Source organism: Strix uralensis, chromosome 4 (assembly GCF_047716275.1).
Source record: "Strix uralensis isolate ZFMK-TIS-50842 chromosome 4, bStrUra1, whole genome shotgun sequence".
NCBI classification, from domain to species: domain Eukaryota; kingdom Metazoa; phylum Chordata; class Aves; order Strigiformes; family Strigidae; genus Strix; species Strix uralensis.
The window spans coordinates 89468323-89492039 of NC_133975.1; the positions used below are offsets into that span (position 1 = coordinate 89468323).

At 40.7% G+C, this 23717-nt stretch overlaps 1 protein-coding gene across 1 annotated transcript in view; it reads right to left on the reverse strand.

Annotated features, from left to right (window-relative positions):
* The window catches only part of CSTPP1 (centriolar satellite-associated tubulin polyglutamylase complex regulator 1), an 87239-nt gene that overhangs the window by 54030 nt on the left and 9492 nt on the right, over window positions 1–23717 (reverse strand). Inside the window, exons 2-3 of the mRNA XM_074867705.1 lie at window positions 23362–23464; window positions 4767–4897 (exon numbers count right to left, since the gene is read on the reverse strand). Of these exons, the coding sequence (XP_074723806.1) occupies window positions 4767–4897; window positions 23362–23464 (234 nt within the window). The remainder of the gene's footprint in view (window positions 1–4766; window positions 4898–23361; window positions 23465–23717) is intronic.

Sequence of the window (23717 nt, forward strand, 5' to 3'; positions counted from 1 at the left end):
AAAGGCAATGTAACTAGAACCCATTAAGTAGCAGGGCTAACATAAAAAAATGGAACATAAAAGCTCCATCTCTCCATGAAGAACTACTTTCCAGTAATTGAAAAGGATAAGGAATTAAGTAGAAAAGTAACATCTACAGTAATTTCCCAAGAGAAACAGTAATGTTAGTGCACTTCAATTAGTGTATACATGGTTCTGCACATACATGGATTGTTATATTTAAGTATTGCTTCTGTTCAGATAGATTTCTCTCTTACTGGTTCTTTGAGAACTCATGGCTAGATGCATCTGCTTGGGTGAATGAGGTGCATGTTCCAAGTCAAGGCGTGGTTATTTCAAGACTGACAGACAAAGCAGTAAATTTCCCTGCATCAAGGAGGAGCAACTAACAGCCAGATTAAACAATTAGTTCACTCGTTTATGAGATATTGGCTGCTCTTCTAAAATCCCAGTTAAAAACTCAGAAGTGGAAAGGTGGAGTTTTTGTTTGTTTGGGGGTTTTTGAGTTTGTGTAAGCTTGGAAATTGCATCATATTACATCTTTAATTTTATTCTCCCTTGCTTCCTTCCAGCCAGGGTGCAAGCTTTGATGCAAGTTCTCATTTCTTATGTTGACCTATATCCTCACAGAGCTGGCATTTATGCAGTTTATCAGGTATACCTTCACAGATGGACAAAACCAAGAAAAAGCCACCGCTCACTCCTAAAACAGAAATTCAAATCTGGAATGAAACTTACAGTAAATGAGAGAAGAAAATGGCAATAAACACTTCCATGGCAAAGGAATAAATAAACCCAAGAACATGCCGGGAGATATGGAAGTTAGTGAATGTAATACTTTTGACAAAGGAAGACAAAAGATGCCTTCATAGTTCTTCACAGAGATAAATCAGTGACAATACTGAAGCACATAGCAATCCCTGCCCAGAAACAAATCCAGGAGAGAAAACTGGGACAGAGCAGAATCTTACTGTAGAAGGCAAAGGGCATATTTTCATCCTGTTCTGCACACAGAAATTCTACTCAAATGAAATGGACATTCAATGAATAACTCTCCATACACCTGACACAGGGCACCAGAGGCAGAAAGATACTAGTTCAGGTCTCAAAAGCAACATACCAACGTTAATCTGAGCTATACTGCTTCTAATTTCAGAACCAGCAGGTTGTTTGTCCCATGCTCTGTCACATATTATGGGATAACCATAAACAGAATTTCTTACCAGGACTCTGTAACTTACCTACCTCCCTGTGGTGGGCTGGTCCTGGCTGGACCCCAGGTACCCACCAAAGCTGCTCTATCACTCCCCTCCTCAGTTGGATAGGGGAGAGAAAATAGAACAAAAGGCTCGTGGGTCAAGATACGGACAGGGAGATCACTCGGCAATTACTGTCACAGACAAAACAGACTTCACTTAGGGGAAATTAATTTAATTTATTGCCAATCAAATCAGAGTAGGATAATGAGAAATAAAACCAAATCTTAAAACACCTTTCCTCCACTCCTCTCTTCTACCCTGGTTCAACCTCACTCCTGATTTCTCTACCTCCTCCCCTTTCCTGAGCAGCACAGGAGGATGGGAAATGGGGGTTGTGGTCAGTTCATCATACATTGTTTCTGCTGCTCCCTCCTCCTCATTCTCTTCTCCTGCTCCAGCGTGGGGTCCTCCATGAACTTCTCCAATGTGGGTCCCTCCCACAGGCTGCAGTTCCTCACAAACTGCTCCAGTGTGGGTCCCTTCCAGGGGTTCCATCCTTCAGACACAAAGCTGCTCCAGCGTGGGTCCCCCATGGGGTCACAAGTCCTGCCAGCAAACTTGCTCCAGCGTGGGCTCCTCCCTCCACAGGGCCACAGCTCCTGCCAGGAGCCTGCTCCAGCACGGACTTCCCATGGGGTCACAGCCTCCTTTGGGCACATCCTCCTGCTCTGGCGTGGGGTCCTCCCTGGGCTGCAGGTGGAGATCTGCTCCCCTGTGGACCTCCATGGGTGCAGGGCACAGCTGCCTCACCATGGTCTTCATCAAAGGCTGCAGGGGAATCTCTGCTCCGGCACCTGGAGCTCCTCCTCCCTCTCCTTCTTCACTGACCTTGGTGTCTGCAGGGTTGTTTCTCTCACATAGTCTCACTCCTCTCTCCTAGCTGTTGTTGTACAGCAGTTTTTTTCCCCTTCTTAAATACGTTATCCCAGAGGTGCTACCACCATCGCTGATGGGCTCGGCCTTGGCCAGTGGTGGGTCCCTCTTGGAGCTGTCTGGCATTGGCTCTGTCGGACACAGGGGAAGCTTCTGGCACCTTCTCACAGAAGTAACCGCCCCCCGCCACACAAATCCAATACACTCCTACACATAGTATGTTTGAATTGTCAAAATTATATAATCATAAAATGAGATACTCTAGCAACAAACTATCTGTAGATAAAGTCAGGATTCCACGCAAGCTTGTATAACTTTTTAATTTGATGTGTACATATGGTCTCATGTTCTAGTGCAGCGATCATGAAGAAACAACTTAAAACTAATTTCTGGTATAATCCAATTAGAAGATGTACCACCAGCCACGCTTCTAAAGAAAGCTCCAAGTTGAAAGTCTTACTTGCTTTGGGCATCACTTAGTCTGACTCTTTCTACTGTTAAGAGACTCATTCTGTAGTTCAGATCACCAATGATCTCACTTCTGGTTGCTGCTATTTCTTGTATAACATCATTCCTTCCCACATTCATCTAAAAGCAATGTATTTCAAGGAAAGAAATCCAGGTCTAGTCTATGCCTGAGTGTGGTAACGACCATATTTCACCTAGCATTTTGCACATGTTCAGCTTCTTAGTAAATTAGTTTAGTTCTTAAGAGACCATGAATGTTCTCCGTTCCCCTATGTACAAGTATAGCAGAAAAAAATCCGATAGCAAATAAAACCAAAATGAATAAAATCAAGGTTCTAGTCTCTAATTACTGCTAGAGAATCAGAGGAATTGGTCTGAGTGAATGAAAATATTGACAGCAAGTTCTCTAAGGTGATACATTTCTGTCCCTAGTTAATGTAAAAAGAAAATGTATGTAAATGTATAAATATACAGGTAAACATGCCATATTTGCTCAGACTAAAAAGTGCAGCCACTGGACTTTAAAGTCAGAAAAATACTTGTTGAACTCTTAAGACCACAACCAGAGGACAGTAACATTCCCTGAGCTTTAGTTTCTATGCTCCCCCTTCCTCTTCAAAGTACCGTGGTGGCTACATTTTCTTCCACAACCTTTTCCATATTTATATAATACTGCTAAAGGTAAAAGAGAAGGAAGATACTATGTAGGTAAAACTTTTCAGTTCTTTCCAACAAATCCAGGTGCTCATCATCCAGCTGAGGTCAGATGCTAGATAGATGAAACCCGATGAAAACTTGCACTGAAAGTACAGCAGTGGGTACTTTCCATCAGTTAGTTTCTTCTCAATTTGTCAGCAAGGTTTACCAGTGACAGCTGCAGTTCTGGTGGATGACTTCTTCACCATCATCTCTAACTGTCCTACAGAAATATGTTCTAGGAGTCCACAGTTTATCTTTCCTGACTACAACCTGATCTCAAATATGTCCTCACTGCATACTGGTTAGATTAGTACCACACAATTTAAAAGAAACCTTAAAAATATTATTCCTGAACTAATGTGATTTAGAACATTACAAAGTACCTATCACCGGGAAGGTGTTAGACAACATAGTCAGTCACTTCAGTAGCTAATTACAGATTTTGTTATGTTTAACTATGATTGTCTGATTTCCAAGGATCTAAATGGCATGTGTCAAAAAAGTCAAGTTGTTATTCAAAGTTCATCGTGTGCAGAAGTGTTGCAAAGCCTAGCCAGAAGGTGAGGTTTTATCTGTATTTAAGGGATGGCTCTAGTCTTTCCTGCAAGAAGTGAGTCTGAATAGCCTGAAACAAGTGAGGTTTATAGTAAAAACAACCACCAAAATTCATATTTGTAGAGCAACATTCAGTGTATTTGCTTAAAATACTAAATTAAAAACTAAAACAAAAACTAATTTTAGTTGCATGTAGTTACATGAGTTTATTTTGAACTCTGGCCAGTTCTGTAATACCTAATGTACTGAGTGCAGTGTAAGAATAGCTAGACAAGATATTGCTGAATAGTTATTTTGGCATTGGAGCTTTTTCTTTGCGGGTAGGGTGGGGGAAGAGGTCACACAGTTGCCAGTGGTTCTCTTTCCGCAGCCATCAGGATCCTGCAACATCATCTAGGAGATGTGCCAGGAGTAGCTGAGACACAGCTCAGGTGGTAGTGTTTACCACCCTACAGCCCAGCACCACTGTAACTCCAGTTCCTGCAGGGCTCCTGGTCAGAGCACTTGGCACCCCAACTGCCTAATCATCTCAGCACCTGCTTCCCTCACGCTCTGTACCCTATATTCTAACCATCTCTGGGTGTGCTACCCTACTCCCACCCACCAACCCCAAGCACATTTGGGTTTTTTTCTATCCATCCACATGCACAGGCCAACAAATGTCCTCCCTCTGACCTACTGTTGCTTGATACGCTGTTCTGCGGTGGAAGTAGTACTGGCAACAAGGTGCTCTTACGCTACTTTACACTGCGAGCATTTTTTAACTATTCCAGAGGCAACTGTGATGGTGTCTCCCTATTAACAATGTTCAAACATTAGAACACAGTGTAAAGTGTCAGTATTTGTACTGCATTAATAGTCTAGCTAATGATTTTAATGGCAAGGTAACAAGACAGATGCTGGAATACTTGCCTCCATTTTTCCCCACTGTTCGGAAACACCTCCAGAAGGTCCGAAGAAAAGACACCCTGTTATGAGGGGTAGCTTGAACAAAGCTGAATTCACGGAACAAGATGTGTGTTCCTTGACGCACACTGTTAAAACTGTGGAGATAAAGTCAAAACAAGAGAACGTTAGAAAGCTGAACCGATGTGAATGCTCTGGGGCCAGCTGGAACAGTAGCAAGAAAACCACTGGCGGTTACATTTTGTGAAACCAAATCTCCAAAGCATATACCCATCTGTTCTCTAGAGAGAAGATTATTTGCAAAAACCACACACTGGAACTTAATTATAGGAATTAGAGGTTTGTGAAAGTAAAATTCATTCTAAATAATCCCAGCAAAGGGTGTTCAAGAGCCATTTACTTGAAACCAATCCATTGGAAAATGGCTGGCCAAGAGTAACTGTTGTTTATCTGACCAGAAGATGCCCTTTCTTTTAGTACCATTTGAACTTCACTGCTATTCTCATCACAGTTTTCTGTGAAGCCACCAGAAAAAAACAAAAAAAAGTCCTCATTAACAGAAGCCTCAAGATTTCATTTCTAGGTTACTGAAAGTTGATTCTATTGGATGGATAAAATCTATTTCAGTTGTCATGAAAAGCAGATTGACACTTCACTAAAGGACACTTTGCACTATTGCATTTTGAAGAGATCAGCTGCTAATTATGATGGATAGTCAATTTGATATTCATATTCTTGTATTTTAGTACAGATTTCCCATATTTGAGCTGTAAGCACTTTAAGCTAACATTGTAGCAAACACTTGTCTTAAAAAGGTTTCTCTGAAGTGCATCTCCTTTGGGCATGGTAAAGCTGAACATGCAAGAACAATAGAAATGCAAATACAAACATTATATACCAGAAGGTATAATGACAGGGTTGCTCAAAGACAGATTTTGTGCATTTCACTCCACATCAAGCAAGTGGGACAAAGCTTTCAAACACTCCAGAGAGATCATTAAAAACATTCATTTGGGACAGCAGCTTAACTCTCCCACATAGGAGAGAATTAATGAAAAGATACAAGTTTACTTTCATCACAGCAGAACCTCTCCATAGGTAGCATCTCCACAACAGACAAAATCCAGTGGTCAGTGTGAACCCTCTCAGTTTGCAATTTTAAATCATCTCTTTAAATACAAATAGTTTAAATCACTTTATCCTTCATAGTATAGAAAAGGGTCTCTCACCTCTGAAAGTCAAGCAAAATTAAAAAGTCATGTAACAACTTGGGGGGGTTGTGGAGAGAAGCCAATTTAATTTTTCCAAAAAGAATCACAATTTCTGTTTTTTAATGTCATGGTTCTCAGAGACATGCAAGTAAATGGAATTTTCTGTCATGTGTTGAAAGCTAGGTGTAGAACTTGTTTCTAGCCCTCCTACCCAGAAGGAAATGCAACTCAAATAAAATAAGTACAATCACTTTATGATTAAGACTCATGCCTCTTGAAGCCTGGAATTAGGAATACTCTTTCTGTAAATATCATGGACAAATATATTATTTTGTATTTATGAAACTTTATTCACGCACCAATGCTGTACAAACCAGAGGAAAGCACAGCCATTGTCCCAAGAGATTAAAGTAAATAAATTATATGCCTGATCAAAATATGCCAAAATTACAGGAAAGGGCTCCCATGACTACCATCGTAAGTAGAGTATTCATTACGAAGTGCTGTAGCTCACTGCCTTAGAGTGAATGAGTTCGGAGTAAGGGAAAGTAACTTGCATAAAAGTCCCACAAGATGCCTGTGACAAAGCTGGAAATGGGATTTCAGATCTTCTCATCCCTAACCACAGCCTGTAAGACTTTTTTCATTTCCGATTTGCATTGTTTTGCTGATGATCTGACAGGCTGATGGAGAAAAGTGGGATACAAATGAAAAAGAAAAAACTTGGTGTAATAGGAGAAGGCAGCTTTCAGAAAGATGACACATGTAAGGGAGATGTTTAGGAAGAGAAAGAAGATGAAGGCACAGTGATACAATTAAATGCACCAAATTATGTTGCTCAGAACAACTACAGCACAAACAACTTCTGGAAGCAGATCCTGGCACAACTGTAATGGAAAGGTCCAGACATGAAGTTAACATACTATTAATGCACAGCAGACAGCCCTACTGTATTACTCCTTAGTTCTAGGAAGTGAAAACTCAAGTTACTCACATTTTCAGCATGGGATTGCTCTCAACCTAGCAGGCAGAAGGGTATGATATCATTTGTTGTTGCTTACTCAGTTGAAAGAGTGGGTGGATATGTTGGAACATAAGCACACCTGGATGTGCTGACAGCCAAGTGCCGCCAGCTAGTTGAGTAAAAGAGGTACAATATTCCTTTCATTCCTCATTTCTTGCAATAAGATTTTGTTTAACTATACAACGGAAGGATTTTCCCCCAAAAGCTCAAGTCTGCAAGCATAGGAGTCAGAATTTTATCCCAGTTAAGATGCTGCATTTCAGAGACCCTCTTTTATAAATTACTTTTTGTGAGTTGTAAAAGCTAAACTCAAAGGAGCCAGACCATGATGGAGCTATCCAGCAAGCAGCCCAATGACAAACCAACAGATCTATTCTCAGGCAGGATCAAAATCACTACAAGAGACAGGAACACTATACATTTTGAAATTCCTTTATCATAGGTAGATGTGCAGTACAAAAATAACATAGCCATCTTTTGCTTAACAATTGCCCAGAGGTGAAGTTACCATTAACGTGGCAGGTAGTAACAGCTTGCAGGTGAACCCTTCTGGAAGAAAAAGAAATGGTGACAACCCAAAGCTGTTGAGGGTATTCCAACAGCACATAGGGAGTATGACCAACATCTTACCAATGATTTTTATATACATGCGAACAGATGTCTTCTCTAGTTTCTTTTGAATGCAAAAATGAATCAAGCTGCAGACTCAGAGGAATGGCTTAAGTAAGCAAGATATCAACAGCAAAGCAACAAACTTAGCTCAAACATTCTCAGCAAGTTTAACCGCTGCTAAGATTCTTCCCTTAGGGCTGCTCAGTCTTCCTTCTATCGGCCCTCCTCTCACTGAACAACTCATACCCTTTGCAAAGTTAGGTGGCCAGAGCTGACAAGCACCTTTGCAGGAGAAAGACTTACAAAAAAACTAGGGTACCTCAACAAGGTATTAGTTTGCCATCAAGAATTTAGAACTTGGTTTGTGAACCCAGAAGTGGGGAAAATAATTTTTCACTTCTCTGGCTAACTTCTCCTTTCCCTCTTTTAGGCATTTAGTGCAGCCATCTGCAAGAGATTCCTTCAGGAAGAAAGCTTTCAACAACTCTGCAAGTCTCCAAGCCTCCTATTGCAAACCTAATGGCTGCCCCAGCCCTCTCCATTACCAGTAAATAGAGTATGGAAATCAGAACATTTAACAAAAGTTACTAATGACATGATTTTATTTGTCTTGCCGAAACTGAGACTAGAAACTGAACTGAATGTTTACTTGTTAACACCAGTTCACTGCAAGCACTCATATTTCACACAAGAATTGTTATGCAACTGGATACACCATTAACAAAACAGCTTTTCCCATTCACTTGTGAGAATATTCTGGAGAAAGATGAGAGAAAAATAAAACAAGGTTCTTGTTCGATGGGAAGATCTAAAGAAACTTTTGCAGTAGGGACTTCAAGATGCTTACTTGTTCACTCCTTTCCTTTACGTGCCCCAGAGCAACCAAACCACAGAACAGAGTCTCTTCCAACGCCACTGCTGAGAAAGCTGCGTCTTGCAGCACACCTAGTCTATGCTTGTGGGATGGCACGTGCACGTGAGGAAGGAAAAAATTTTTGGGAGGAGACTGTGATAAAACAGCTCCAGCTCTCATAAATGGCTATGCTGGGAACTCTAGCACTCAGGTGCTGCTTCTCTGAACAGAGCTGCTTTCAGTAAGGCTTTGTCTTTTGTATAATTACATTTCGGCAACTTGCCAGAGTTCAGAAACTTTCAAGCACTCTTTTCAAACCTTTGGACTTCTAAATAGATTGTAAAAGTCCCAGGATGCTATGGTAACATCCCAATTGAAACCCAGTACAGTAGTTAGCCTCTGCCTGCTGAACTCAGGCAAAGCCAAATATCCACAATGCAGAGAGAGCCTCAAGTCCCCGAGAAGGACAGAAGATCTTGCCAGAACCCTGCTGTCCCCCTAGCAGGTGCCGCCTTTGGTTACCATGCAAAGAGCTAAATGAGTTCACAGGACCCCTCCTCTACTACATGGGAAACAAGGAACAAGGAGCGTTATTCCTTAACTTACAGCATTACTGCTTGCATTTTCCATCGAGAGCACGATGAAGGAAGAAAATCGCTTTGAAGGCTCATGTTGCTTCTCCAGCGTGAACAGTTCCCCCCCCCCCATACTACTTTTCTTCCCAGCTACACAGGTGTCTATGTCATTAAAACAGAAGGTAGTCTCAAAAGCAAAGTTGCCATCAGAGGCTATGTCTAGACTGACTGAAACATCTGTAGAGAGAAACAATGCAGAGAACCTGATGTCAACATTATGGGTATCTCAGGGTTCATTTTTTTCTCGAAACACGCTCTGGACTAGCTCTAGTCTAGTCCCATGGGCTGAATGCTCATTTGCAGTTGGAACACATCTTCCAGTTTACTTCCATCTGACAGGAACCCAGGTCACAAGCTCCAAGACTGCTTCATGGTGTGAACCAAAGCACAGTAAGTAGGGATAATCAGGAGTATTAGGATTAGAGACTGTGGTACAATGGGTAACAAAGAACTAGCTCTAGCAATAGAAAATACTGAAATTCAAAAGGCTTTAAAACCCAGGCAATTTCTGTTGTTAAATAACTCATCCACCCACAAAGCATCCCCAAGTGACCAATCACACTTACCCCAAGGCTATGCTCCAAAACAGCAAAGTGAGGTTTATCTTGCCCGTAACCAGCCCTGAGAGGGAACACTTAAAACTGTAGGCACCATTGGGAAAAAAAAAATCCCAGTTTCACTGCTATGACAAATAAATTACTGCTGCACAAGCCTAGTTTAATTTAAGGTCATTCTATTATTCACCTATTGGTTTAAGTGTACTACCCTACTTGCAATATTCAGACTAATCATTGCATTGTTTCTTTAGCTATCCCTCTTGGAAGGTAGTGTAGGAGCATTAGCATTCCTCAATTCAAAGCTGTTGTTATCAAGTGCTTTTTAAAATTCCACAGATATTAAGATTTGGGACAATGAAGTCAGCCTCAAGGAAATCACCATCTTCCTCTAATGAAATTAGCAGTGCTTTTTAGGCACTTCCTCTGAAATGTGTTAGCACTGTTAAGACGAAACAGATGCTGAAAGTTATTCCTGATGACTGCGTTTAAGGAAAAATCCTTTTTTTAACAACCAGGCAGATAGGAAATCATGAACACTCAACATTTTGGCGAGACTGGGTGATGTAACACTGCAAACACAGAGCCTGGATTTTTTGAGATCATCTCTGTCTCACCCACTCAAGTTTATTTCAGCTGAACGGTGGGGAAAGAGGGAAAGGAGTGCCACAAATTTTAATCATTTGTTGTCAGGCTTCTTGGTATAGGCTCAGGAATCTCTGTATTCATGGCAGAGTTAATACAGGTGGTACAAAGATTATCCCAAGTACTGTTTGAAAGGAAATGAACCACAGCACCTGTGACACAGCTCAGGGTAGGCAGCGAACAAGCTTTCTCATGTTGCTTTGTAGCAAATCAAACCCTCTGAGACCAGTCTACAGATTCTGGAGAAGGAAAGGATTAAAGGAGTTGCTGTGCTTGCTCTTTATTACCCAGAATCCCTTTATCTTTTTTAGAGTCCCCCTCCCTCAATTTTTCCTATGCTAGGTCAGTAATTTAACACCTTGAAGCTTTCAAATGAAAAGCTAAAATGACCTTACTGTGTTGAATTATTATCCCGGGATTTAAGAAAAGAAAAAAAAAAAAAGGCAAACGGGGGGGTGGGGAATCTCTAAAAACAGAGGCCTTTTGATCAGAGCAGCATCCTGCAGTTTGCTGTAACTTAAGCTGGCCATTCTTATATAGTAGGAATTAAGGACTCCCCCTGCTAGGCAAGGCCCTATTAAAACACAATAGCTGTTTGAAAAGGGTAAGCAAGCTGATATGGATATAATAGGCCACATATTGGGGCCCCTTTCTACTCTGAAATAAAGCTGCTTCTTAGAGTTATGAGCTGGGAAACCTAGTGTTCAGGAAGATGGGAAAGGCCATACAATGGAAGATGGTAAATAGCCCTGCAGAAGCCCTCCAAGGTGCTTAAGGGAAAAGTAAAGAAGCCTTCACAGATAAGCATCAATCACCCAGGACTAGCTCTTTCAGTCTGATCAGGTACTATTTCAGACCACATGGTGTTTCAGCAAGTCTGGAAAGCTCTTGCTGGTATAAATAGAGATTTAGTTTTTACAGTAGAAAACACAGTGAGTTGTGCACCACAGACACAGCTGCATGAATACCATCATAACTAGTTTTATGGAGATCGTTGCAAGTTGCCACCCAGCTTCCCTCAGAAACCCTTGCCCTTTTCCCCCAAACCTAAAATAAATAAATAATTTTAAAATTCCAGAATTATAACTACACAAAGAAAGCTGCTGACTCTCCAACTAATCTATTTAGTATTTGTTCAAACTGGTCAAACTAGACATTTTGGGGCAAGAAGAAAATTCCTCATTGAATCGCTCTATAACCTTCTATATGCTGAGGGTATGGGAGATTCAAGTCCTCAATAAGCTTTATTAACATACAGCCATGATCTCCAATCTTTGACTTCCTTTATAAACCAACAGATGTATTTTTGCCCTCCCTGCCATGCTGTGAAATTCATTCACTAGCTGCAAGATGCTACAGAAACCATGCAGTGAACCGGTGGCAAGGGTGAGCAAATGGCACAAAGAAACACCTAAAAATTCAAACAACACAAGGCAGTTTTCAGATTTCCTCTAACAACTCTGGAAGTAGCTATGGAATTGACATTGGCTGGAGAAGGATTTTGATACCAAAGTGTCAATGTCCACTGAAAGAGGAGTATGAATTTGAAAACTCTTGAATAACTGCACCCGTCTTGTGCTGCTGAGATCAAACTGTAACGCCACGTGAAGGCAAACTGGCTTCTCGGAAAGTTGAGGCCAAAGTACAAGCACGATTAAGGGCCTGCTTGCTCCATTCTGCACATAGTCTCTCCTGTATCTCTTATTGTAAGACAGTTCCACGTTTTAAAATAATTAAGTCTAATTTATAAAAGGTAGCAGCACAATCATGTTATGACTGTGATGATCCGGGAACTACTGAAATATAACTTAACGACTGTTCCAAAGAGATTCAATACTGGTACCATGCATGCAGCTCCCATATTTACTCTTTTCAGTCTGGGTTAGAGTGGAGAATTTCAGAAGAAGAAAAAAATTTACAATACTCTCTCACCTATTCAGTTGCCTTGGCAAGAACTATAGCACATCGAAGACTGAGCAGCTTCCAATATTTCCATCATGGCAACAGATGAACCTTGCCAAAATTCTTTAATATAGATGAAGCTTCATCATTTGACATTAATGCTAACTCTGCATTTAGAGATTGCTTACCTAAATCACTTCAGGCTCACTACAACTGCTTGGTTACAGTGTTGACCAGCTACAGTTTGTCTGATTCATCTGAAGATACGCAATAGGATTAATTTTACAGGACATGAAGTTACTGCAAGTCTCTAAGGCTAATATATTCTGGAATCTGTACGGTTTCAACACTACACAGCACAGAAAGTCTCAGGTTCTCTGAAGATATTCAGATTTCTAGAAACTAGACTTTCGTCTTTTTTTTTTTGTTTTTTAAGAAAAGGAAGATAAACCAAGTTTTAAAAATGCATTTTTCAGGCAAGCTACAAGACTTTCAGCAGTTTGCTATTCATGGGGATGCAGAGACAGTTAAGGGATTTTATCCTGTAAAGGGTAAGGAATCCTATTATGGGATCTTATCATATACCATTGCTGCAGGCATTTGCTGATTTTTACAGCTTGGCATATCCAGTTTAGGAGAAATTTTACATTTGTTGGCCTTGGCCACATTGTAACACATGTTACAGCAAGGCAATTAGAAAAGCTCCTTAAGATTTTCTGTGACACCACAGTGTTTTACAGCCTAAGAATGAATACAAAAGTCCTTCCAACACCACAAAACCAAAAAAAACCCCAACCTTAATTCTGATCCATCTTTTCTTAAAGATCTTTCCGGGAAAAATAAAGCATTCCTCAAACTTACACCGCTTTATTCCAATTTAATACAAAGTCTTATAAGCTTAGATAGATGGAAGCCAAGAACTCCTCTGAATTTGATCTCCTATATACATATAGTAGCCTACACTCACACCAAAATGCTTCATTAAAACCAGAACTAAACCATACGAGTTAGTAATACAGAGAATGGTATAGTTATTGATGAAGCTATCATGTATTCAACAGCAGTTCTCTTACAGCTTGAGACATCAAAAACTTTACTGGAGAAAACAGTATGTTCCAAAAAACCATTTCTAACAGAAAATGATAAAACTACGCCTTGTAATTCTTAAAAATAAAAAAAACCCCAACATATAGTAAGGGAAAAAACACCAATGTGTACCAAACTTCCTAGTTATTACGTTTTTCCAAAGCTGCTATTCTCTAGTGCACTTCTACTGAATTCCAGGTGCCAACTTCACATTACTAAAACAGTTTTCTTCAAAACATTTACAGAAGCTGCAGGAAATCCAATCCTTACAGCATGTGACCAAGCATGAAAAAAAGATTCCTGCTTTATATACACATTGCAGATTGTATGCAAAAGACTGTAAATAGTCCCACTACATCTGTTGTGGATATGTCACTATTTATCTTTCTCATTTTTTCCCTTATATATTCCAACACAGTGACTCAGCAAGCACAGCTGAGCAGTTTTCCAGAATGCTGGAGAAAGATGCTTGTCAAACAGCTTGTCAAACAGTGGTCTCGGCACTGAATATCTATTTCGCATCGTGGTGAGCTCTACTACTGACCTTTCCTCAGTGGAAGATGGACAATATCAGATTGCTACAGTTCACCAATTCTGACTTGAGGGCCCTTTCACTTCTGCAAGAATACAAATTTAAACAGAGCAGAGATTTGTGATCAGAAATGCAACAACATGGCTAAAGCAGTAACTACCCAATACTGCAGATATTCAAACCAAGTGGAATAGACTGATGGAGAAAATAAAATTAAACCAAAGACCCTGTGGCATCCCAAAAAGAATACGATGAGCACTATGAAATACCCAACTGATGAAATGAGTTATGGCAAAATGACTGCAAAGAACACACATACAGGAGGCTCCTTAAAGATTTTCTTAGGAACAGCAATGACTTGCGTATCTATTCTGTTGTACTGCCAAATGCAGACAGTGGGATGAACTGGGGAATAGGAAAACCATATCACAAATGCACATAACCAAGAAAAATTACTTCTCTATTACCTTCTAATCAAGTTCAGAGAGATCAATTTTCAGCACGCCCTAGGATTTTGTCCTTTTCCCTCTCTCCCTAAATTATCTAGACTTGTTTCAAGAATAAATTTACACATTTGAAGTGTGTCACAAAAGTCTGATTTTAACGCCCAACTGGGATCATGTATACACCTCCAAATTTGTACCAGTAACATTAACAACTATAATGAAAAGCAATAAAAAAATTGGAGGCATAATCAGAATTATGCTGGAATTATGAACTAAAACTAGACAGAGGGTAGTACATTCAACTCTAGCCCAGAGAAAAAGCACAAACACAGTTAACTCAGATATATAGTCCTAACACCTGTACCATTTGGCAGGTTTCTGGACTTAGGCTTTTGGAAAATTTCAAACATCTGTTTTTCAGTTTTATTAGCTATCAACACTGCCTATATGCAATTGGCTTTAACCATCATTAAAGGAAGCTCAACTTCATGGCAGATGTGTTGCATTTCAACATTCAAGGCTATTAGAAAGAACACAAATATACCTGATTACATAAGGTCTCCATAAGGTTCACTTCTGCTGTAACTATTCTGACAAAGACCACAAACAAATGTGTAATTTCCATGATGTAAAGGAACAAGAAAGTAGTGAGCGAAGACTGCACTGCTACACCAATGAATACTAGAAAGCATCATAATCTGATCACATTGCATATAAAAGTTGCAACTGACTCTCTTCAAATAGCAAGAGCAGAGTGCAGCTCATGTCAGTGTGTGAGCGAAGGCTTATCTACAGATAACTACCCTGTGCTGACAAAGCACTGATATCAAGTGCTAGCATTCATGTGCTACAGCAAGTTCTCTAGATTTTTCTCTCACCAAAAGAGTATTATAAGTTTCCTGAGTGGAGTATTTTATCACACACAGCATCAATGGTAAACGGAGTCTTTCATGTTCAATTCTATGTTACTTCTTTAGCTACAAAGCTTCCAAGATTGTCCTGCTCACCAAAAAGCTTCTTTACCTTTCCCCCCACCCCATATTTCTTTGTGAGAGTTTGGACTCATCTGAGTATCTGTCGGGCCACCAAGGCAGAGATGCAACATACAGGTGGGCTCGAGATCGAGGGGTGGACCTCACCATTGACACCATCGCAGAGATCATCCACGGATGTGAGACGTGTGCTGCAATCAAACAAGCCAAATGGGTGAAGCCCCAGCGGAATGAAGAACGATGGATGAAATATAAATATGGAGAGGCCTGGCAGATCGACTACATCACACTGCCACAGACCCACCGAGGCAAGCGCCACGTGCTCACAATGGTGGAAGCAACCACTGGGTGGCTCGAAACTTATCCAGTGTCCCATGCCACTGCCCGAAATACCATCCTGGGCCTTGAAGAGCGAGTTCTGTGGCGACACGGCACCCCAGAGAGGATTGAGTCGGACAACGGGACTCACTTCCGAAATAACCTCATAGATGCCTGGGCAGAAGAACACGGCATCGAGTGGGTCTACCACATGCCCTACCACGCACCAGCCTCTGGGAAGATCGAGCGCTACAATGGACTGTTAAAAACTACATTGAGAGCAATGGGGGGTGGAATCTTCAAACACTGGGACGCACATCTGACAAAGGCCACTTGGTTAGTGAACACAAGAGGATCTGCCAGTCGAGCTGGCCCGGCTCAGTCAAAACTTCCACATGTTGTAGACGGGGATAAAGTCCCTGTGATGCGCATGAGGGACCTGCTGGGAAAAATGGTCTGGGTTAGTCCTGTGCCGGGCAAAGGCAAACCCATTCACGGGATTTTTTTTGCTCAAGGACCTGGGTGCACCTGGTGGATGATGCAGAAGGATGGAGAGGTCCGATGCGTTCCATAAGGGGACTTGATTGTGGGTGAAAACACACCGTGAGTTATACTGAGCTTTTGTTAATTTTTCTTTGTCAATGCTAATTGCTAAATGGCAGCTGGATGTGACACACATGGTATAGAATAAAGGGGTGGATTATGTCCTGGTTTAGCCAGGATAGGGTTAAGTTTCCCCAGCAGTAGGGGGGAAGCTCTAGCCGGGTTATTCATATATCATGCTGATGTCACATCCTGGCGCGAGCGCGGGAAGAATCGGTGATCGCGTGGGTTGGCGCAGCCGGTTCTCTCTTTGCTGTATTGGTATATACTTTGCTCTGTTCATTGTTATCACTGTTATTCTTATTGTTTGTTGTGTTGCTGTTGCTCTGTTGTATTAAACCTTTCCTTATCTCAGTCTCGGGGCTTTGTATTTCACTCCCTTTGTGGGGGAGGGGCAGCAGCCACGTGGTCTCAGACCCCGGCAGGGGCTAAACCATCACAGTATCCACACACCTGTAAGATTCTCAAGTATGTGGGAAGAAAACACCACATTTTCTAATATATTGGTAACATGTACAAACTACAGTGGGAATCAGCGTGTTATTCCCAGTAATATATGCATTTTTTCCAGCTGTTTACTCAACAGCAGTCATCCCAATCAGCATATTTGTCAGGCTAGGACTTGTTGCAATGTTTGTTACAAAGAAACAACTCTGGGAAAATGAGGAATTCATAGATCCTGCCTGTCAGATGAAGATACCAACGCTGTCTCTGCTGTCAAGCAATTCTATAATAAAAACATCACACTTCAGGTGGCAGATCTACAGGTTCTGGACAAAATTCACATAATTTGCATCACAAATAAGCCAAGTTATCCACAACTCCCAAATCTTCCACAGCTCTCTTACAAAACACATACCCCATGCACAGTAGACACGGGGTACTGAAATCCCAGTTCTCATATGGGTTGGAGAAACTTAGATTACAAGGAAGAGACTTAGCCATTCTGACAATTCTTCTCTGTAGAGGTAAGACTGAAAGGTTTTGTGTCCACTAGCAACACTCTTAAGTGGAGAAATACACAACTATTATAGGTTCCCCAGAAAGATTTATCAACAAATTCAGTCCTGCAAATCCATGTACTCTGTGGAGAGAGACTTTGAAAATGTCTCCCTCATAGCAACTTATTCACATTAGCTGCAAATTCTACTCCTCAGAGCTGCTGGCATGAGTGCTGTGTCTGAGTGCATATATTCATTCTCTTTCCACTGATCACTGAAGTGTAAAGGAGAGGCAGACAGTGCTCTTATGCAGTGCCCTAGGGATCAAGGAATCCCAAGTAAGAGCGTGTCAGGAAACATCAAGCACGTTATCCTAGCTGAGATTTCAGCCCAAAGGGCTGCTTCACAGCTAGGTCACAGACAGCAGCAGCTTCACACCGATTGCATGGCTCAGTGCGGTCTTGCATTGAGTGTGATAATTTTGTCTTTTTCTCTCCGGAGCAGAACACATGTAGGAAACCGGAGAATATTTGAGGACCACATGAAATATTATTTTTGCAATTGATCATAAGATTATATCAGAGAGAATATCAACATTTTATGTAAGAACCTGAAAGTATTGTTACCTCCCAGAGGCTACCAATTTGCTCAAAACACACAGAACTAACACTAAAAAACCCCAACTGCCAATGTCCCTCCCCCAAACAGTCTTGCTGACACATTCTAGTGAATGGCTCCATCTCTCAGAAAGGGAATCTGGCACAACCTGTCAAAGCCCTAAGGACCTTCTCACTGCTATTTTTGCTGTTTATACTACAATTGTACAAAGCACGGAGCCAGTGTTCTACAATGCGAGACACTGTAAAGTACATGCAGTACAATATCACTTCTGTCTTGAAGAGCTTACACTATTCCTTGTGAACAAGACAGAACAAGTTACTGTGAAATGGTGAAAGATGCAGAGCAGATGACAGCAAGATGATAATGATAAGGCCTACATACACAGAGATGCAAAAAAAAAAAAAAATTGATGGCTCTAAGCTAGCTCTAAGAATCTCTCCTCTTTATAAGCAGATAATTCAGCTTATTTCCAGTTGCCAATTAAGGTTGTCTTCAGTGAGTGGTTTATTTCTCATGGGCTTCCCATCTGTCCCATTCCTGGCCCTTCCCCCCACCCTGCCCCCCTCCAGGGGTACTGAGGCTATTTTAAAGAGGAGAACATTATTTACAGATTTATTTAGGTAATGTTGTGTAGCAGTACAGGACTGGACAAGTCAAAAGTTTTTCTGATACCAAAGCCTGTGTCACTGCTATTGCCAGAGAAAGCCAAGACAGCAATATCATATTTGTCCCTAAGGAATGAGTTGAACAAATTGTTCCAGCCAATCCAGACAGCAAGAGAAAATGAGGTACTTTCATTGCTAGAAGTTGATACTTCTCACCATGATAACATCTTCCTATCCAAGGATCTCAAACTATATAGCACTGGCAGTACTGTTACTCTGAACAAAGCTAATGTTCCTTTGTGTAAAACAGGCTCTACATAGCACAGGCATGGTATTTTGAATTGCCAGGCATACAACAGATCTAAAAGCAGTATCCGAGCCATGACCCCCTAAAAACACACACATCACAGACACCTTCTCAGATAAATACTATCCAACTCTCACACAAGGTCCAGCAGATGCACTTCAAGTTAGAACCAGCAGGAACATCCTTCACAGAAAAAGGAGATCTCAGACATCAGTTTGCAGAGCTCAATGGAAGTAGCGCTGCATCTGCAAGCTAAAAGCAAGATGTCTTTCTCAATCATGTTCCAGCTGGCAGGTGGTCAGGGAGACATTTCACCAGAAACAAAAGAAAACAAGAAGTGTTTTGGGAGAAGAACATAGACAAAAAAAGTGCCTTTTCCTGTTGACTCCAGTTCACTTGCATTCAGTTTATCAAACAAACTATAAAAGTGATAGGAAGAAGAGTTTCCTGTCCAAGGTAAGTTAGCACTGGTTACTATTTCTGAGCTTTCCAAAGAGTCTTGAACAGAGTAGCACATCTCCCTGCAAGCTGGAAGAGAAAGTTTCAAGCAAAGAGTTAGCCCAGAAGAAAAGCAAAAAATTACTGCTAGGAAGTCCCTTGGTCAAAATGGTTTTTTGCTGCTTCTTCCAGCTGAAGTGAAAATAAAAAACCACACAGACTCCCTGTAAGATCCCAGAAAATATAAAGTAGGATGCTATGCACATTCCCATTGCATGATCAAATGCATTAGCATGGGGGCCCTGTTTTTGTTCAGTACAAGAAAGATTGAGAAAACAGGGTGATAAATAATATATAGGAGGAACGTGTCCCTTTAAGATATGTTGGCACAGAGGTTAGACTGGAAGAAGTAAAGCAGCATTAAGGTGTAATTACACAGAGGGCTTTCAAAAGTCCGCATTTCATGGAGATTCAAAAGCAGAGCAGAGACTTCTCAGGTTTGTAATGAACAAATACCAGTAGCATTTCAGCATATCTATAAAATCAAGACTAGTCCTAAAAGAGGCATAATTTTACTCATTTAGCTGTGGATTAATTGGCAGAAGAATGATTGATCCCTATTCCTGCATGGGTCAGGAGTGAGTCAGATGAGGGGAGCCTCAAGGTACTCCCAAGATTGAAAGCAGATGTCCACATAATTGGGACAAATGAACAATGAAATAAAGCAGGAGAAAAAAATATCCTTGAAGACTAAAATATTCTGGATGGAGAACTGTAGAGATAAAGGTCAGTCCTCTGCAATCAGCAAGATTGCTAGGCTGTGGAGAGCAGTGGAATACATACCCAATTTCATTTCCTAGAAACACTCATTGCCTGCAAAACACTTACTGCTTCATCCATACAGAGCTACATGACCACATAGTTTTCATCTCTGAAATTTCACTCAGGTAAGCTAAACCCCAACAAAATTTGCTTCATTACCCATAAAAATAGTTGTTGTAACTGGCACAAAGATTTGAAGTGACTCATGGTGAGGTGGGGCATTGAAATGCATCATGGAAAGGCCATGATTGCTCTTCAGTGATGAATCCAGCAAGAGAGGTCCATGAAACACCACTCTATTGAAAAGTGTACCCTCTGAGAAGAGCTTGGAGAATATCTAACACCCGTCCTTGACACACTAACTTCATTATTTCTGAAAAGTTACAGAAGTCGTTATTTTATCCCATATGCTCTTAAAAAAAAAAAGTCACTTGCTTGGGCCTACCCATTAGCTTTCTAAACCCTGGGCTTGGTCTTGAATTTTAAGTGAGCATAAACAGGGAGAGCACAATGTGACAAACTGGACACCCTAATAACAAGCCCCTTCATCTCAAATCATTGCACCATATTTTGAAATATGCACATGCTAATCCTCTCACTTAGAATAACCTGGAACAAGGAAAACACTGGGAGAGTGCACACAAACCTTCTGGAGTCTCACAAATTATCTTTGAGTTTGAAGATAATGAGATTAAAGATAAAGATAAAAATCAAGATCAAGCTTATTTGCTTGGCAGAGCAGTGTAGCTGTCAAAACACAGACTGAACAAATGTTGACAGATGCATGGGTGAACAGAAATCTATTGGGCAGTGAGGGCTCACCACTAAGCCCTGGGAGTCAGAATGTATGGCACTTTCATAATAGGAGACTTTTTATTCTGAGTCTACCTACACCCACATTGCCAATCATTTATTCTGCACTTTAAATAAAGAATCCCACATTTCAAATCTTAAAGAGTTTCACAGCTCTCAAAACTACTAAGCCTGTTTATGCTTTGGTACAGGGACACGGTTTGATCTGCTAAACTCCAGACACTATATAAAAGAAAAAATGAAAAAAGGAGAAAAAAAGAGAATGACTAGTTCTATATTTTTCACAGAAAAAAAAGCCTTTTTCTATCTTTTAGGAAATCAGAAGGTCCACAGAACACTCAGTGTGAACAAAAAGCCATTGTAGGAATACACATCTTTGAAAATAAATGGGAAAAACATGATCTCCAGCACCTAAGTCAATCAGAGGGTGACAATTTTGTTTTTTATAATGGTCTTGAATTACTACTTATTCTTTCAAAGGTAGAAGAGGAATAGGAAGTGAAAAAAAGATGGTTATCACATCACATGAAGAAATACTACAGAGAAGCAGTGTGAGCAGTTTCAAAAAGTGTGGAAGACCTCTTGCTCACCATTTAATTTTTTAAGTATTGTACTGGGTCAAACCACCACAAGTATATATGATCAGAAGTTTAGAAAAGGCCCTGAGGTGTCACCTTGAAAGTAGGTGCAAACCAAATCTGATCTGGAGAGATGCCTGAATGACGATTTCAGCTGGGTATTTCAGAGCCACCTTGTCTTTGACTCTGGTAAAGAAATCCTGCTGGTGGGTGGAGGTCACTGTAGTTGTGCTCTTTACCTTTCTTAAGCTCTTCTTTACTATTTGTTCAGCTGACTAATCTCAGTATTACTTTCTGTGGAAACTTGCCTGTATCAGATGGAGCATCATGATTCCCAATCACGTCAAGTGCTCAGGTTGTACCTTCATTTGTCCCCAATACCTACTCTCAGTGATTAATTCTCCGCAACCCTCACTTAAACAGTGACCACTGCAACTTGCTCAGAACATGGAAGTATACTGTTAATCAGTTTCTATAGTAAGAGCCTTATTCCTGATATTATGCATTTTTTTAAACTTTGGTAGTCTCCAAAGAGGGAATGCATTTTGAGAGTTTAAGCTACTTTATAAACAACAAAAAATCCCAATCTCCTTATAAAATCCATGTAGTACCAAGTATTATTTGCTTCTAAAATAGATTTCTGAGGTCTTTTAAAGTCAGTATTCATTCTAGTTACACTAAGCTACAGAGAAACGTTAACAGTAAAACTAAATGCCTTGACAAACTGTTTGATGCTTCTAGTAAAATTGCCTTTATACTGTTTTGCATGGATTGTCCAGATTTTGCAACATGGATGATTCACACCAAGTGAAAGCTGGAAGTACTTTGTCGAGAGCAAAAGAGATAACATACTACTAAGAAGTCATATTTTCTTGTTACAATGCCATCTACCTAAAAGATTTGTTTATATAAACAGATGTAGCAAGGTGGCCTGTATCTTACCTCCTCTGCCAAGATGGTCAAACCCACACTAGTCTTGAACTGCTTGTTACCCTATCTCAAAAAAAAAGAAAAAATTGAAGAATTTCCCCTCAGATTTGCTGCAGTATTTATCTTAGTTACTCATTTACCAGTGAGAATCTCTGTTGTTTAAAAGCTGAAAATGAGCATGGGGCAAGAAAATATAATGCAAGCTGTCCTATCAGTCAAGCTAGCAAATCAGACCTCATTTGGAGATTACACAGACATTGATGTGCAGAAAAAAACAAACCCAAAGAAACCCACAAAAAAACCTGAAACCATGGTCAACTGAGAAAGAAAGCTACTCCTATGCTTTGAGATCCTCTTCCATCGCTGTAGTATAGAGATTGTTGTGAAATACTCTGCACATTGTTTGCCTCAGAAAAAGATAACAGGAAGGGAAGCAAGCAAGGAAAGATTTTCAAATGGGCATCAAAAGACAGAAACATATAACCACTGCAAGCACACGCATTACCAACAGATCTTTAATGAAGCTGCCTGGAAGAGTTTTAGATATTGTGCAAGACTTCATCAAGTTGGCAAAACATACAGCCATCGGCTGAGTCAACATCAACAACACTGAAAACCAGTACACAGTTTTTCCCAAAAAAATCTTTCCAAATTAGTAGGAAGAGATTATCTGTGCTAATTATTATGTTCATTATTTAAGGACTTATGCAGGTTATAAGGAAGAAGCATTCTATTAAAGCATTCAGCAGGACAACAATCACACGAGGAGACAAAACAGTTCAAATTCATACTCAGAAGAAGGAAGAATGAGTGCTGCTGAAACCAGAAGCAGTCTCTGCTTTGATACTAACAGCCCGGATGAAGGCAAGCAGAATTTGGTTTTCTATATGCTTTTAAAAGCTCTGTTCCCCAAAGTGACTACTTCAAATGAATGTTTGTAATAGAAAAGGTACTGAACGGTACGAAACCCACGCACATTTCTGAAACATGCTCAGGCAGCCCTTGGCTAACCCAGCAAAATGCAGCATTCACAACATAATCAGCATGTGTCCAGCTCCATTCTCCATGTACCCTGCCTGTTTTCAAAAGCCCCCCTCAGGCTGGCCCTATTGGCAGTGCCCCGATGTACTTACTATTCAGTGAAGAACCTGGCAATGCCATACTGACTAATATCTTCCCTGTTCTCCAGCAGCTGGCTCACTGCATCCTCCATGTACGTAAGGACATGTCTTTGAGCTGCAAATAAAAGACAGTAAGAGACAGAAATTAGAATACAAGGGACCTGCAGAGCCCAGAGCCAGACCGGCCTACTTGTGTGCCTTACATAACAAGCCAAGCAGCATTTGCTCCCTCAGAGAGTAAAGGTTTCATTCTCCCAGATATCAATAATAAAATTCCTGACCTAAATCCTGCTTTCTTTCCTGGCTACACAGAGTTAGTCATTGACAGTGCTGACCCTTTTCCAAAATCCCCCGAGATTCTGGAAGTG